General features: G+C 36.5%; 2 protein-coding genes across 2 annotated transcripts; one reads left to right on the top strand and one right to left on the bottom strand.

Annotated features, from left to right (window-relative positions):
• The first annotated feature begins 1,978 nt into the window (after positions 1 to 1,978).
• klhl18 (kelch-like family member 18) lies at positions 1,979 to 13,392 on the top strand. Its single transcript, XM_026206237.1, has 10 exons — positions 1,979 to 2,230; positions 6,985 to 7,115; positions 7,213 to 7,353; positions 8,058 to 8,256; positions 8,369 to 8,529; positions 9,112 to 9,248; positions 9,346 to 9,568; positions 9,677 to 9,781; positions 11,284 to 11,395; positions 11,550 to 13,392. The coding sequence occupies exons 1-10, from the start codon at positions 2,096 to 2,098 to the stop codon at positions 11,934 to 11,936; spliced, it is 1,731 nt and encodes a 576-aa protein (XP_026062022.1). The 5' UTR covers positions 1,979 to 2,095; the 3' UTR covers positions 11,937 to 13,392.
• Positions 13,393 to 14,630: 1,238 nt separating this feature from the next.
• bfsp2 (beaded filament structural protein 2, phakinin) lies at positions 14,631 to 17,746 on the bottom strand. The gene is made up of 8 exons (XM_026206238.1): positions 17,203 to 17,746; positions 16,540 to 16,622; positions 16,269 to 16,425; positions 16,019 to 16,180; positions 15,452 to 15,580; positions 15,134 to 15,369; positions 14,903 to 14,979; positions 14,631 to 14,793 (listed from the first exon to the last, which is right to left on the bottom strand). The coding sequence occupies exons 1-8, from the start codon at positions 17,629 to 17,631 to the stop codon at positions 14,750 to 14,752; spliced, it is 1,317 nt and encodes a 438-aa protein (XP_026062023.1). The 5' UTR covers positions 17,632 to 17,746; the 3' UTR covers positions 14,631 to 14,749.
• Positions 17,747 to 18,107: the final 361 nt, after the last annotated feature.

Here is an 18,107-nt window from a genome sequence, read left to right as displayed (position 1 = left end):
CCCTTTCTACCTTTCTCTCTTGCGAAATGCCACAAGAAGCTGCATAAGTTGCTACTAGGTGTAGTATGAATAAATTGTTGCTAATGTGGCAGTCTTCAGCATTTGTACTTAAACATCGATTTAATATTTAGTTTTTAATTAACATATATGAAAATACTCAATATTTACCACATTATTAATCAGATACCAAAATATAATTAGACCATGTATAATTTACATCTGTTTTGCTTTCTAAGAGGTTTTACTACAGTCAGTTTAATTCTTTGACATCATCTTCAATTATTTTTCTTAGAAAAACACTTCTACTAGATTCTCCCTGGGGTAACGGCTCTGAAAAACTTTTTTTCCCTGTCAGTTCATGCCTGCCAGAATGGCTGTCTGTTCTCGGTTTATTTTTGTAAATAGAATTCATAACGTCCAGTCATCTGTAAGTGGATATTTTGCGCCACCTGCTGGTAACAAGTTTGTAGTTTGTGATTTGTAGTTACAAATGAACATAAATTAAAACACTAATATTTGACACATGCTTATCTAACATGGGTACTTGTGTTGGTTGTGTGTTCACGTGTACGAGCTGTAGTTTTTGTCACCCTAACAGGAATAAGTCATTTACAATAACTAAGGGTAAACAATAAAGATCCGTTCATGGAACTCATTAACTTCAAATGTCTATCATTAAACAGTCATCTAGCCACACTAGTCACATACAGCTCTGAAGATGTGTTGGAGCAAACTAGAAGATGGGGAACCTGAGAAGAGTCATAGACAACCAACTTGACTGTTTCAAAACCAGTTTTCTGTGTCATGAACTTCTGCATTGCTTTGACACAAAACACAGTGAAGGACACAAGTCAGAGTTTCCTGGAGTCCATCAGGGCTTACAAAAGAATTTCCAGGAGGTGTTTTTTTCTTCTTTAAATAGCCTGAGAATGAGCATATTTATATGATTCGTTGTATTTTTAATTTATTTTATTCTATATGAAGTAATTATTTTATGAGCACCCACAGTTTTAGTAGTAGTAGTGATAAATTTGATGTCATAATTTTATTAAAAGGAAATAATGAGGTAACTTTATTAAACTGCAGATCTATGTTAAGAACATTCTATTGATTTAAGAATAAATCAGGTAAAGTTGTTTGATGTCTTAGGAATCAGTTCTGGCAACTACAGTGGTGGCCAAAATTATTCATTATCAGTTATTTATATCTTTCGCTGTAGTGTGTCAGTCCAAACATTCATTTTGCCATTAATTAAAATAATCCTATGAGATTTTTGTTTGCACAAGGAGTTTGACAACAGCCAGTTGCCGATTTAGGAGAGAATCTTAAAAATGATAGATGTGGCAATCTATCCCATCACTGTGGGCATAGTTGGTAAACACGCTGACATCATCTATAGCAACAAGGTCATAAGCCTTCTCTCTATTCCTTGGTAAAAGTTTCTCTCAGCAGCTTTGTGAATAGGTTTTAAGAGAAACTCTAAGCTAAAAACTTTCACTACTACTGTATTTAGTAAAACTCTTAGTGGTAAGATCATTTTGTTTGTGAATATGGGCTCTGATTTCATCATCTCCAGTCTGTCTGGAATGACATGAAACTGAACAAATTGAGAAAGAGTAAATCTAGATGAACTGTGGCAACGTCTCCAAGATGATTCAAGACCTACCTGCAAGCCAAATTTAACTAATTTACACAACAATCAGATACTTGTGTGACTGACAAAATCCTCCGTTTTATAGTCCAAACATGTTATAACTCATCTGTCCTTTGCTTTATACTAACTACATACTGACCTAAAAGACTATCTTTATATAGCAGAAACTGTAGCCTAGAATTCAGACAGTATCTTCTTGTCACGTGGGTTTCTGTGAGGGACTGTAGTCTGGTTTGTAGTCTGAACTCAACATAAGCAGTGATGTACATGTGAATCACACGAATAAGACCAGTACATCCATATAAATCTGTTTAGATCTGTGTGTGACCCCTGCATGAAAGGGAAGTGAACTGACACCGCCGGTGGAGGGCTGCCACTCAGTAATACAGCTCAAGCTACGGCGTCTCGGTTTGGACAAAAAGTGTCGTTTCCAGTCCATCAATGACGATGGGTGACACGATTTTCGAAGAATTAGAAGATTTGATGCATTTTTCTGTTGGCGATTTGCCCGCTCGTGGATACGGAGTGATGGAGGAGATCCGACGACAAGGGAAACTGTGTGACGTTACCCTAAAAGTACTGTGCTTTTCTTTGTTAGGGTTAATTTGCTAGTGAAATGCTAACCAAGTAGCACTGGGCTGTCAGCATTGGGAGAGGCTAGTGAAGTACAGACACTGTTAGCAGAAGAAAGAGCTGTAATGTTCCAGCTTGTCAGCTCGTTTGTTAATGTGTGTCATTGCAGATGGCTTAAAATAGATTTTTGTATATTTTGTAACAGTTGTAACGCGAGTTGTTATTCTAGTGTTGTTTAGTTAGCATGTGCAGCTACCATTCCCATCAGCTGCACATGAACTGTATGTTATAAACTACTAAACACGGATGAGTAACAATATATTCTACTGTTATTGCTGTTATTATTATAACCTGTAGATTTTTTAAACGACTTTGGTTGTCAGTTCGCCTTTCATGGTCTGTTAAAGGAGTTGTCACTTCCTTATGTTTAATGTTTAACTATATTGTCAGGCTGAGTTTAATAGAAACACCTGCGACAGCCACCATATCTTGATCTGTTTGACTTACTTTAAACAACGGTTTCTATCGCTGGCATTTTTTTTTATTATTAAATTTTATTTTAGAAATATTTTTACAATTATTTTTATTAAGTTATTATTTTTTCTATTTTACATAATTATTTATACTGATGATTTAGAATGAATGCTTTAATGTAATATTGCTCGCTGTTTGTTATCAGTTCTATTCAAAATATATTTGTACATTTTTTAACAGTCAGACTCAGATAGAGAAAGCACATTAATATTGTGTTTATAAATTCTTTACATCCGTGGTTCTCAACCTTTCTGACACCAAGGGCCTCAGACAACTTTCGAAGACTATGTACCCTTTTAGACTAAGGTATCTCTGGTACATCTTTATTTACAGAAACTAGGAGTTGGTAATGTGTTAATCGTGTAAGTTAGTAAAATAATAATGAATAGGAAAATTGCAATAATTGCATTCTGTTATTTCTACTGTAGGGGAATTTAAAGTTAAACCCAAAGACCAGGTATGATAAATAAAGACCAGGAGTCAGAGATGCGATCAATTGAAAAAAATAAAATTACTGAAGAAAATAGTTTCTTCAGCAGAAGTCAGCTTCAGTACTCGGGGAGGAGTTTGTAGGCTGCCCTCTACATGTATTCTCAATACAATAATTACACTCTAACAGAAGGTCTCTAACTACGTCCTTACTTCGGTAAAGAGAATTCTGACTGGCTCAAAAATCTTAACAGATGTACGTAAAGTTAAAAGCATATTGACAAAAGTTATTCAGGTGACCAGTAGGGATATGCTGGTATCAAATTTTCCTGTTGTGATTAATTGCTCATGCTTTTATCACGGTAAACGGTATTGCAATTTAGTTAAAAATATATAGTATAATATAGTATAATAGGTTAAATGGCAAATAACATTTAAATAAAGCAATACAGAAAAATATATAAAGTTAAAAGTTTTGCACAGATTAAAGTGCAAAAGAACTATAAAGACCCATAGGTAATACTTTACAATCTCATTAATTAACCATTAACATTCAGAATGAGCAATAACTACATTTGCCCCAGAAGTTATTAATCTTTGTTTAAAAAATGCAAGTCTTAGTTCATGTTAGCTCATTAAATAATACAGTTGCAACTTTACATTTTAACAATGTGTTATTTAATATTGGAATACCTAAGATAAATGAATGTTCAGATTAATTTTTCATTAGCAGTTTGTTAACCAATTAATTAACTAATGTTAACAGTGAAGCCCTGATGTAAAGTGTGAATTAACATTAAAAAAAAATCTAAACACTTTCAAACTATATCTATGGCATGTTGTAGTCCAGATTAAAATAGCCTATCAAGTCTTAATACTTAAGTATTTGACACTGTGATGAACATCATAGCAAATACACAAATTTAAAAAGCTATTTAAAATTATTATTAAGTAGTGCAGCTATTTATTTATGGGGTTTCCAAAGTAAAGGCTGCTTTTTGACCAGTTGATGGAAATAGTATTATTAAAATTCATTCCAAATTCTGAATAATTTGTAATATATAATTATTTGCGGTATTTAGTAGTGCCCATGATAACAATATCATGCATATTCATTACCGTGATATATCGCATTACCAAATACCGGCACAAGTCTAGTGACGAGATTAAAGTTTTTTCATGCAACGTGTTGCTTCCCAGACATATGTCTCCATCTTTGTGTAAAGATCTTCATATATTCTCTCTCTTGGTGTCATCCTGACTCTCCCTGGAGACTGCTTCTGCGAACAGACCGATACACATACATAGAGAATCCCTTATCTACTTACTAAGTACTGTTCCCCAAACACAGACAATGGGTGCAGTTTCTCAAAGGGAGAGACAATATTCACCTTCCCTTCTGTAATATACAGACATAGAAAACAACTTAAATATTCGGAATACACATTGATCAGGTATTTACCTCATACAGGTTTTCCGAGACCAAATTTTTAGGGAATAAACAGGTCAGTTCACGTCAACACTTTTAGATGTTTTAGCTTATTTTAAAGCTTGTTGTAATCAATCTTGTTACCTCATTAGAAGTGTGCTGAAGGCCCCAGGGGGCCCCGGGGTCCCAGGTTGAGATCCACTGCTTCAGGTTCATTATAACATGCCAAATTAGGCCTACTTCAAGTCAAGAGAAGGTTTATTGATCAAAAGCACATAAATAAACAATGCATCATTAATTGCAAGAACATAAATGCATCAGTATTACTGCATGGATGGAAATGTAGAAGAAAAGAGATGCAGAATATACAATATTTTTTGAAATATTTATTCATTAAAAATGCAACATTAAACATGTGTATATATTTATGTGTGTGTATACAATATGCATATTTCATATATATTGTATATAACATGCATGTACAATATGTAATACACAGTGATCAACAGGGCAAATGTTCTATCCCAGAATAAAAATGGAGGTGGTTTGCCGATGCCTCCTTGTTTTATAGTGATGTTTATGTTGCTGTGTAAAGCAGCATTAGGAGAAGCATCAGGTAATGAAAGCTGTGCTTAGTCTCTGATCTCATCAGTCCTTTATGTGGGTCACAGAGAGTAATAATCCTCTTTATCTCTTTCACCTGACCTGCTGTATACATGTTAGGGCTGGGCGATATGGAGCAAAAAATATATCTCGATATATTTTGCTATATCTCGATATACGATATATATCTCGATATCTTTACAGGAAAAATAACCCCCAAAAAACTACTGCAAAAACAAATATGGCAAATATTACATGTTAAGGGGCCTATGAAACATTTTATTTTTTTCTTCACCATATGTTTTATTGTTACTTAATTCTGTGTTTTAGCATGTGCAATTATTTAAATGCATAAAAACAACTTAATTAGTTAAAAACAATTCTTAAAATAGCCTTATGTGAAATGTTTTTTTCCCTTCAGAAATTCTGTGTATTTACATTTTTCTGATTATCAAATGAAGGCATAAAACATTCATTTAATTTATCTTTTAATTATTTAAAATTAAGCAAACTTTATTTTTTGGTAAACAAAGGGGATTTACTATTAAAAATAAAACATGGGAGAAATGTTGTGTGATTATTCCTTATAAAATTATGTTCGTTTCATTTTAATAGTAGTAGTAGTGGGCTATCTACATTCTGCTGTACAATAGTAATAGATTTCTGTCAAATACTTTTATTTTGACGGGTTTACCTTTACAGTTCTGTGTATGTGATACCACAGTCTATGATGTGATATGAGCTAGTCTTACTCAAATCAAACGGTCAGATGCTCATGAAGTGACTCTCAGTGCAGTTCTGGAGATGTTCCTCATGTGTTCACGTCTTTATTTAGAGAGAGGAAAGACAATGAAATCAGCGCGAGCGTTATGCGAGCTTCCGTGTTTAATGAATGAAGACGCGCTTCTGCTCCATTCGTTGGCACAGACACGCAGAACATGCAGGATTCATATTTAAATAGACTTTTCCGGGTTAATATTTGCAGATATTAGTCCATTTCGTGATTTGATGTAAGTGCATTACCGACTTTTGATTAATTCATTCAAAATTTGACCAATTCCGTGACATTCCGCGTTAAACTGTAAATTCCATTTTTATGACTGGATTCCGCGATTCCGTCCGCGTTTCATTGGGCCCTACAGTAGACATCTGCCTGCCGTTCGCCCTACGCCTTAAAACTGAAGTATCTCCATATAACGGAGCCAGTTGTCTTTTTTTTTTTTTTGACTAGTTATCTACACGCGAGGTGAGAGGGGACAAAAGCAAGGAGGCGGGGGGCGAGCGAGCGGGGGCGAGCACAGCACAGGGAAGGCAAACAAGCAAAGTGGCGGAATCAGAATATAAACAATATATCGATATATACGATATGTCAAAATCCATATCGTGTTTAAAAAATATCTCGATATATTTTAAATATCGAGATATCGCCCACCCCTAATACATGTCTTTACTGACTAACAGCTGGCTTATAGGACATATACTACAGATCATGCTGAGGATTATGGTGCACTTTCAGCATCCACCTTTTTCTGGATATCTGGCTAACTGCTTCAATTTTTTCACATTTGCTTCTGTATTCATTGAAATTGTTGTCTGTTGTCTGGAGAATGGTCATAATTTGTTTTTATTTGGGTGGTAATGTTTCAGATTTTTCAGCTGGGACTCAATCATTATCAACAATTAACCAGGAGATTTCTTTTATGTGTATGTGAGATGATTTCTGATTAAGATTCATGCATCTGTTATGTCTGTGTTTATGCAGGTAGGAGAGCACAAATTCAGTGCTCACAGAATAGTCCTTGCTGCTTCTATTCCATACTTCCATGCCATGTTCACCAATGACATGGTGGAGTGCAAACAGGATGAGATCGTCATGCAGGGCATGGACCCCAGGTGAAGATACAAACCTCAAAGGGACAACTGAGAACTCGTTTTTTTTTTGTTTTTAAATGTGCATTAAAGTTTTCATCTCTGTTTTGCATCTAAACAGTGCACTTGAAGCCCTAATAAACTTTGCCTACAATGGACACATAGCCATAGACCAACAAAACGTCCAGGCCCTCCTGATAGGGGCCGGTTTCCTGCAGCTTCAAAATGTCAAAGATGCCTGCTGCTCTTTTTTACAACAGAGGTAAAGTTGATTTCATCATAAGACCAAAGGCTCCGTAAGACAGAAATGAATATTTTCACTCTGCTGGAATGCATTGAATTGTACACTTATAACAGTTGACAGTACACTTCTACTTCGGTTTCAAAAAAGTTTACAATTAATAATTACAATTATTTGAATTCAAATAATTGAAAAACTTTTATTTTACCAAAGAATCCTGAAAAATATATATTCCCACAAAAATATTAAGCCACTGTTTTCAACATTTATAATAAGAAGAAATGTTTCTTGAGCATCAAACAACATATTAGACACTGGAGACTGTAAATATAGTTTTGCCATCACAGGAATAAATAAGATATAAAAATGAATTCAAATAGAAATCAGTTACTTTAAATTGTGATATTTCACAATTTTACTGTTTTAACCTTATATATATATATATATATATATATATATATATATATATATATATATATATATATTTACATTTATTCATTTAGCAGATATATATAGCATTATTCAAAAGCATTATTTGGTAACTATGCTAGTTCCACTGAACTTAATTGGTAATGACAGAAATTTTGACCATAGTTGCTTTTGGGGAAAAGCATACCAGACCATTATGTAATAACTGTCACAGGACTCTCTCAGGTTATGTTATTAAAGTGATCCATTTCACTTACACAGAGGATTCATTGTTCCGACTTGCTCCTGATTTACAGGCTGCATCCAAAGAATTGCCTTGGTGTACGGCAGTTTGCAGAGACTATGATGTGCACCACGCTTTATGATGCAGCCAACAGCTTCGTTCACCAGCACTTTGTGGAGGTATCCATGTCTGAGGAGTTCCTGACCCTTCGGCCGGAGGAGGTGCTTGAGCTTGTGGGCTGCGATGAGCTCAACGTCCAAGCAGAGGAGCAGGTCAGAGTCTCTGGAGACATTGTAATGGCAAGAAAGGATGTTGCTGAATGAATGGGTGTGTATTTTCTTTTGAGACATTATAAAAGAGAAAAACTGATCTTGTTGTTTGTAGGTGTTTGAGGCCATACTTGCTTGGGTACGGCATTCACGTGAAGATCGGGAGTCAAGGTTACCAGAGTTAATGTCTAAAACCCGTCTGCCTCTATGTCGACCTCAGTTCCTTGCTGACCGAGTCCAACAAGACGAGCTTGTACGCTGCTGCCACAAATGCAGGCAAGTTTCTTAGATAAGATACCGTATTTTTCGGACTATAAGTTGCACCTAAGTATAAGTTGCATAGGTCCAAAAATACGTTGTGATGAGAAAAAAAAACATATAAATCACATTTATTTAGAAACAAGAACCAAGAGAAAACATTAACATCTCCAGCCACGAGAGGGCGCTCTATGCTGCTCAGTGCTCCTGTACTCTACACTGAAGACATAGAGCGCCCTCTCGCGGCTGGAGACGGTAATGTTTTCTCTTGGTTCATGTCAAATTAATTTTGATAAATAAGTCGCACCTGACTGTAAGTCGCAGGACCAGCCAAACTATGAAAAGAAGTGCGACTTATAGTCCGGAAAATACGGTATACTTCTTTCTAAGATAACCTATGGTCAATAATTGGACCTTTTGGCAAAACACATTTTTGCAGATCCAAATCTAAAGAAAACATATTTTTCAGCTCAGAATCTCTGAAGAGAGTCACTGATTTCCATTTCCAATTGTAGATATGTGACAGTTTCTTATTAATACTTTTGAAAGGATGTGGGATTCATTATTTCTGGGGATGCATTTGAATTTTACTCCTAACAGGGACCTTGTTGATGAGGCGAAAGATTACCATCTGATGCCAGAGCGAAGGCCACATCTCCCAGCCTATAAGACACGACAGAGATGTTGCACATCCATCGCTGGCTTAATCTATGCGGTTGGGGGTCTCAATAGTGCTGGTATCTATTTCTTCACATTGTCCTTTTAAAAACCTCATGCACTAGTTACTGCAATATGTCAGTGTCAGGTTTTGTTAAGTCAATATTTTTTGCACAGGTGACTCATTAAATGTTGTGGAAGTATTTGATCCAATTGGAAACTGTTGGGAGCGATGCCAGCCTATGAGCACAGCCCGCAGTCGAGTGGGTGTTGCTGTCGTGAACGGGCTGCTTTATGCCATTGGTGGATATGACGGCCAATCACGGCTTAGAACTGTAGAAGTTTACAACCCGGAAACTGACACATGGACCAAAGTTGCTAGCATGAATACTCAACGCAGGTAGGAAATCCTAAAAGGATTTTTTAAAAAGGTTTTGCAAAGAGTTTTAGGTACATTTGATATATATATCTGATGCTTTTGGTATTTCTTCTCTTCGTTCTGCATTAGTGCAATGGGAACAGTCGTAGTTGATGGGCATATATATGTGTGTGGTGGATATGATGGCAAATCTTCACTGAATTCTGTTGAGTGCTATTCTCCAGAGACTGACAGGTAAGTCATGGATTCTTCAAGAAAAATTCAGGGTTGATGTAAGGCTGTCACCTTACATTAATTTTTATATCAAGTAATTAGGAAGGTAAAAGATTTTGTTAAAAAAGAAGAACTTAAAATACATAGGCTATATATAATAACAATGAGACAAGAATATCTAAAATGTTATGATAATTTTGAATAATACATATTTAACATATGTTAACAAACACAATACACATGTTAAAATGCATAATGCAATCATATGTGTGCCCATTTTATATTGTAAAAGAGACCATTAATAATAACATTTATGTTAGCATCATCATACAAATCAGTTGCATTTGAAATCGTTAGTTGTGATGTAACAGTGATTGTGGATACACTTTCTTGCCTGCAGAGGGCGCCAACAACCTGGCAATTGTTGCCACACAGGACACTATAATTAAATGCTAATTTAATCTTGGCCAAACTATATTTGATCCAAAAGGTTGTATCACACAGTCTTCGGTATGTGAGCAGATACAAGATGTAAATGCAGCCTAATAGGCTTGCTACTGTCTATCTAATAATAATGCTATTAATATTATTTATTCTTTTGCTGATTATTTGTTTTTCAGTTTCTAATTGTATCACTAATTTACTATTGGACCTATATTCTTATTATATACCATTTTTATACTTATTATATGTTTTAAGTAAATGGATGTGTAAAATTAATGTATTACTAAACGATTACTTGAAGGTTTAAGTGTTTACTTATTAAAAGCCATATTTATTTTCAGAATTAAATTTATTCATATATTAAAGCTGCGGTAGGTAACTTTTGATGCTCTAGCGGTTAATAAACAGAACTACTTGCGTCTTGCAGAAGAACATCGTAGCCGGAACTACTTCTCTCTGTTTATGTCTATGAAGAATCACAAAGGTACTGGGTTACTCCGCCGCGGTACCCCCGAAGAAATCTAAAATAGTCTGAATATAAACACTTATTATAGATGTACCCTAGTGATTCAGGACAAGCCAAAAACACGGTTTGGAAAATGGATTCATGGTGTACTCACTTATTATATACTTTTTTCTACATTTTGAACACAAACAAAGTTACGGACCGCAGCTCTGATTGGTTGTTTCTTACCGGGAGCGATGGAGTTTCTGCAAATGGCAATAGGACCACTGGGAGGAGCCAGAGGAGCTTGATTTTTTTCTGACTCATCTGTCTCATATTCTACTGTCAGGACATAATGACAGGTTTAACAAATATGTAAAAAATATATTTTTACAAAAGTTACCTACTGCAGCTTTAATATTTCATGTTTTAAGTAAAGACATGTTCAATGACAGATTGGTTTTGGTATTGAAAATCCTTTCACTCGTATTGGGCCTGTAACAGCCGTATTTTGTTTATTATTTATTAAACTATCCGTTTAGTTGTTCAGTTATTTCCTGTCCTAGCATTATTGTAGCTTCCTTTGGAATCAGAATGCGTCTGATTTCATGTGTTTATGCGTGTTTGTTACCAGATGGACGATAGTTACAGAAATGAGCGCAAGCCGCAGTGCTGCTGGTGTTACTGTATTTGAAGGCAGAATATATGTCTCAGGTGGTCATGATGGTCTACAGATCTTCAACACGGTAAGTAAACATTTTTCAGTTTACAGGATGCAGTTAGCACAGTTGTTTTTCCTTGTCTTTTCAGGATAGATGTTACGAAATATTACAATATAACATTGTAAAATTGTATAGGGTTTGAAAGAATAACCCTGTTGTTTCTTGTTTCTGCCACTAGGTGGAGTACTACAATCATCACACAGCATTATGGCATCCTGTCGCTCCCATGATAAACAAGCGCTGTAGACACGGAGCCGCAGCCTTGGGCAGCAGTCTGTATGTGGCAGGAGGTTATGATGGCTCTGCGTTCCTCAGTGGAGCAGAGGTGTACAGCTCTGTAGCAGATCAGTGGAGCCACTTAGTGGCTATGAACACTCGACGCAGCCGCATTTCTCTGGTGGCCAATTGTGGTCGACTCTATGCAGTGGGAGGTTATGATGGACAGTCTAATCTCAGCTCTTTGGAGATGTATGACCCAGAAACGAATCGTTGGATGTTTATGGCACCGATGGTTTGCCATGAAGGCGGGGTAGGGGTGGGCTGTATACCCTTACAGCCCGCTTAAAGCCACAGTCTTACTCAGCCCATAAGGACATTTTAATTATTTAAAAAGAAAACAACAACAACAGGTTTTTGTACTGTGTGGTCTTACAAAATGCATTCATGACCCTTGGTTCACATGTTTGTATTAGAGGTACTATTATTCAGGCTATTTTTTTGAAAAAGCCTAAAGCAGATATTTCAGTACACCTTTAATGACCAAATATAGAATTCATGCATACTTCGAAAACATTTACAGGAAATAGGGCACACTTCTGCTAAAAACCACACTTTTGCACTGTTATCAGATCAGTGGGTATTGTGGGCCCATTAAAGCATCAGTTGTTGGGGAATATCATCATATGATAATATACATTTGTAATTTGTTGTTCCTCTAAACTGGAAGCCAATTTAGATTTCTAGACAGGTGAAAGTTAACCACTGTTAACCCATGCCATAATTGGGAGAGTCTAATCAAGAAGGTTTCTTACTTCGAAGTACTAATCGTATTTTATTTGGGATATTAGTAGAAATTTAATGTGAGCAACTGACCTCTTATGTGTCTGTGCAAAACCATCTGCTAGATGTGCCATGAATTTACACTTTACATGGGACTGTGTTTTGATTTCACCACTTTTTATTGACTCATTCTCTAAAATTTGAAAGAAAACATCAATCTTTTTCAATTTGGGGATGACCAATCACCAGCTCTGTGTCCTGGATAGATGGGTTGTAGTGCACCCATCCAGTCCCATGTCTTGCTTTTCCTTTTTAATTTGTCCTGTGTGTTTTTGAGAACCAGCACACACACCCGGGAGAGTGAAACTGACGCAGGACTCTTGTCAGATCCGCGCTTTCACACGAAGATTTAAATGGAACGTTCCCTCATGTTTTGTGCAACAAATATCCAAATTATGTTTTCTGACTATATAGACGTATACATTTTCAACTTGATGCTTTTAATTTCAAATAACAAGTCTGAAATTAGAATTTACTGACTGTGAATTTTTAACACGGTTTCTCATTTTCTTTTTATATTACCAGTACTGCATTTCTCTGCTGATTATATCTGATGATTTATTTTGTATTAACTTCCAATTGTGATGCAGTATTTCTACTTTTAATTTATTATTAGCTGTAATTTGTTCTCTTTTTATAGCATTACACGTGTTAGTTTGTCACATAAATGAGAATCAAGTTTACGTTTTACAGAAATCTAATATATATATATATATATATATATATATATATATATGGATCACATCTCTGTGTGTGTTTGTATATATTCCTCGGCTACCTCCGTTCGAGATGGGAGAGCTCAACAGGGACAAATATCCAGTCTGCCGCCCTGTACCCTTTTAAAACATTTCCATTAAGCCCAGAAGGAACAGCATTAACTGAGATCTTTTGTGTGGGACTAAAATATTCTTTTTCACGTAATTCCTAAATGTCTTAAATAAACATTGATTTTAAGGACACAACGCGGCCCTGTGCTGTAATTTTCTCTGACGCACGACAGCTTTGGGTCCCACCCTTTGAGTGGTGTTTTAATTGAACAGGCGTTTGTCTGTTTGCTGTTGGTATGAGACTGAAGATGACTGGGGACATGAAAAGAGCCCTGCTGCTGTTGCTGCTTATCTCTGTGCTGAACCGCTCAGCTGCTTTTCCTGTGGAGCCACTTCAAAAGGTAGAAGAATCTTGTTTTTTCTTTTAGAAAAATCTAGGTGTATAATTAGAACTGTTTGGTATTGAAAATACTAACTGTTACTGATGTACTGTATTTGTTTTTCATCTTACAGATGCCTGTACTGATCCAGCCAGCAGATCCAAAGCCGTCAGAAAGTGTAACACTAGGAAACTCCCAGGTGCGAAGAGTGTTTATGATGTGACATAATCGGACTTGTTTGTTTGTATGTGGAATATTAAGCTATGCTGATGTTTGTAGGAGATGAGGGTCAGCAGCGTTGGATTTCGTCTGAAAAGAGCCAGTTCTGCGAACACAATGAATCCGGCCCGTTACTGTGCTGGATGCTTCTCTGTCATTGGAGACCCAACGAGACCATAGATATAAAATCTGCTGTATCTGCTGAATGCATAACCCTTAATATGAATATCTTTTAGTTTCTGTTGGAAATCTGTTTATGCAACTATATTTTAGTATACTATTCTAGAGTGTCACTTCATAAAATGTTGCATGACTGCACTTTTAATTAAATATTAAGAAAAAAATGAAAAAGTAATATATATATATATATATATATATATATATATATATATATATATATATTTTTTTTTTTTTTTTTTTTTTTTTTAAATGTTTTTTTGTTTGTACTAGAAATGTCAGCCACCTATTGACTTTTGTTATAGCTTTGATCTTTTTCTTTCTTTCTCATGCATGCAGTAAACTTGCTATTTGAGGATTTCCTAAACAAAGAAATGATAGTTCAGGACGATAACATGGATTTGAAGTAATGTCTAAGTGGCTGTTTCATAGACGTGTCATTATAACCGCAAGGTGTTATTATCTTGTTAAGGAGCTTCAGTTTTGACTATAGTCAATTATTAGTATTTCCCACTCTATAATTTCTGGCTTTGCTACCCGTGGGAGTCAAATAGGATATAAGCACATTGGACCAGAATATAGAATCTCAGAGGCTAGTCTTTATATATAAAATCTTAGCTATATGCTCAATAAAAATCTATAATTTATGAGTGCATCTTTAGTTCTTGCCTTAATTTTATTTATTTCTAACCTGCACAGTAATCATGTAGTCTATAGATTCCGAGTGAAGAGAAACAAATGAAAATCAAGCTTTCTGCAAAGATGAATCAAATATATCATTCCAGCTTGCTTTCTTCTGGAGCACCGGGAGCATTAGAACCTGACAGAAAACATCAAAACTGGTTTAATCTTCATTGTTAATGTTAAACCTATTACTCACAATACAATCAGATAATTTAAGAAGTATTTTCTGTAGATGGAAACCGTACCTTCAGTCTGCTGACTGCTTTGTGGTCCAGATGTGGGCTCAGTTCGTCCCTCAGGGACTGAAGAACCACTGTGGAACCTGCAGTATAGAAGAACATTGTGAGATATCTGAGAGATCGGTCTGGGATCATGGACACTGAATCTAGGGAGGCTTTCTAAGAAGTTAAGACTTTTGAGTCGGGACTTCTTCAGTCTTGTCCTCCTGTTGTAAGCAGATTGAAAACAAGCCTTACGTTGAAGAGTAGAATCTGCTTTCCTCTCCGTCCAGGATTCCATGATATGTTCCGATCTCAGTCTCCAGCTTCATCTTATTGTCGAGTAAGGTTTCATAGTCACGGCGCTGCTGCTCGATGTCGCCGCGGACATCGTTGAGTTCAGCCTCCAGCTTTCTGACAACAGAGCCCAGGTTTTGGAGCTCAATGTCATGCCAGTGCTTGGCGTCGTTGAGAGCATTCTCCAGGCCTCGTTTCTGCAGGGATCATGCATAGTTCAGTCTATGGCATTTACTACTGTTGTGCTTTATGAACTTTGCTTTGAGAAGGTTGTCCTACCAGAGCTCTTATAGATTCGGTTTCGGCCTGCAGACTCTGAATCTTGCACCCAGCATCATTGCACTCAGTCTTCAGACTCTCAAGCTCCTCCTCCTCTCGACTCAGCTTACTCTTCACACTGTCAGCTTGCTGCACATTCACAAATATATCATATAAAAATGTTATTACAATATAAAAAATAGAACTATTGTGAAATATTCTTATTCAAGGTAACAAGCTTTTTATTTTCATATATTTAAAAATTTAATTTATTCCTGATGGTAAAATTGGGTCATTACTCTTTAGTGTCATATGATCCATCAGAAATCATTCTAATATGCAGATCTGGTGTTCAAGAAAAAGATTCATAAATGATGTAAGCCTGCACTAGTTCACTGTAAGTCCCAGATACCTAATGCATTAAATGAAAATTAAATGAATGTTTTGAAAGTATTTTATGTCAGATGAAAGAAACTACAGAATGAAAACAGTCAGTTTGCTGGTCATTGTGCAAAAACATTTAGAATCAAGTATTGCAGAGTACTGTGTGATAAAATACTCTATATAGGCTTATATTCAATGGTTTACCTTGCACTCAAGGTAGGCATCAGTCTCAGCACGGTTCTTCTCAATGACCTTCTCCCAGTGGGAGCGGATGAAAGCTAGAATCTGGTCCAGGCTGCTCTCAGTGGGAGCATCTGGCTCATCAACCTCACGGCCGGATAACTGCTTGTAGAGCACTTTAACATCCTGAAGAAGAGCAGAAGAAGATGCTAATTTACCACTGAAACATCTCCCTCACAAAGAGGGTTCTGTTGTTGACCTGCTCTTATCTCACCTCAATGTGATTTTGCTCCAGATTCATCAGCTCATTCTTCATACTCTCAATCTCATTCTCCAGGTCCATCCTGGTCAGGTTTGCGTCATCAATGACTTTGTACAGAGAGTTAATTTCCTCTTCCACTGCTTTACGGAACGGTTGCTCATTCTCATACCTACACGATTATGCATAGAAACACACTATAGACCAAATGATAGAAATCTGCTGATGCAGATAAAAGGAAGGGAAATGATTAAAATCTGTTGCTCTATTTTAATCACACTCAAACCTGTCTTTAAAGTCCTCTGCATTGGCTTGAACATTCTCAGTCTGGAGCATAAGTCGAGCGTTGTCCAAGATAGCCTCACTGACCTGAGAAAGAAGAAATAGGTCAGTTTGTACACCTGTGTGTGTGTGTGTGTGTGTGTGTGTGTGTGTGTATGTATGTATGTATATATATATATATATATATATATATATATATAATTTTTAAACCGTATAATATTTTAATCCCCTGTTCATTTAAAATATATATTAATTTTATATATTAATAATAAATTAATGCATTCAATTTAATATAATTTAATATTTTATATATTATTTAATTTATTCAATATATTAATCCATACATCTTCCTAATTAAGAAAGACAAAACATGCTAATTGGATAAGAAAAGAAAACTAAACTGAAGATATATTCTGTTTGTTAGACTTATGTTTAATTCAAAAATTGTCAGCGGGGTTAGAAAAGTGAACTTAGTCTAAGATATTTTTATTGGGGAAAAAGAATAGATTCATGATAGATTTAGATTTATCCTTTGTCTTTATCCTAGACCTTTATCTTAAAAAAAAATAAAAAAAAGTTTAAAAGATGTTAACAATATTTCCATTAGAAAATAATTATATTTTCACTGTGTGATGTATTAATCCAACCCTGTAAAGCATCCTCCTACCTGCACATAAACATCCTCCCAGTCTTGTTTCAGGCCAGTCCATGTCCCGGCACTGACGGCTTTCCGATCCAAGCAGTGTCTGATCTGTTCCTCCAGCTGTTGGTTGAGTTGCTCCAGAGCGTGAACTTTATCACGGTACTCCAGGAGGCATGTATTGAGGCTGTCGAAGCCATACTGGTGGCCTTGATCTCTGGGCTGGGTCACCACAGGAACACTGGTGCTTCTAAGGCAATGCAAAAACACACTGTTGATGCCCAGAGCTCTGCGGGACACACGTGCACCCAGGCTGCTGGTTCCTCCGGTGGGAGCCATGCCTACAAACACTCCCCGAGGCGCAGAGGTGCCTGCTGCACTCATGTGGCCCACACCGCCGGGCCGCTCAGAAGCAGCCTGGCCCAGGAAGGAGGATCGGCGTCGTGGCAGAGGCATTCCTGTCCTGATGCTTTTTAAGTGACAGGCCACTATCAGTCCATAGACATGACCACAATGCAAGCGTAAATATCCACTGACCTCCCTTCAGCTAAACAGCAACAGCTAAGAATGCATGCCTCTTTATTGTGCTCAGGCCTTCTGGAAAGCAGGCTCTTTGTTTTTAGGACTATTGTGACAGAGACCTGGTGATGCTGGTCACTGCTCTTTGTTCATCACCGTTAGGCCGTTTTCGGCTGCCTCAGCACAGTGGTCTTCTCAGGAAAGCTCTATGTATGTCCCTCTCAGTATGTATGATTATGATGGACAATGACAGTGTGGAAATTAAACTATTATCACAATGACCCAAGAGAGCAATTCTGTGTGTGTGTGTGCGTGTGTGTTGTACAAAAGAGTGATTAAGAGAAATACAGAATGTTCTGTCACCAGCAGTAAACATGAACACGTACAGAAAGAAAGAGTTAATTCTTTCACAA

Source organism: Carassius auratus, chromosome 27, assembly GCF_003368295.1.
Source record: "Carassius auratus strain Wakin chromosome 27, ASM336829v1, whole genome shotgun sequence".
Lineage (NCBI taxonomy): Eukaryota > Metazoa > Chordata > Actinopteri > Cypriniformes > Cyprinidae > Carassius > Carassius auratus.
This window is presented reverse-complemented; position numbering and strand designations above follow the sequence as displayed.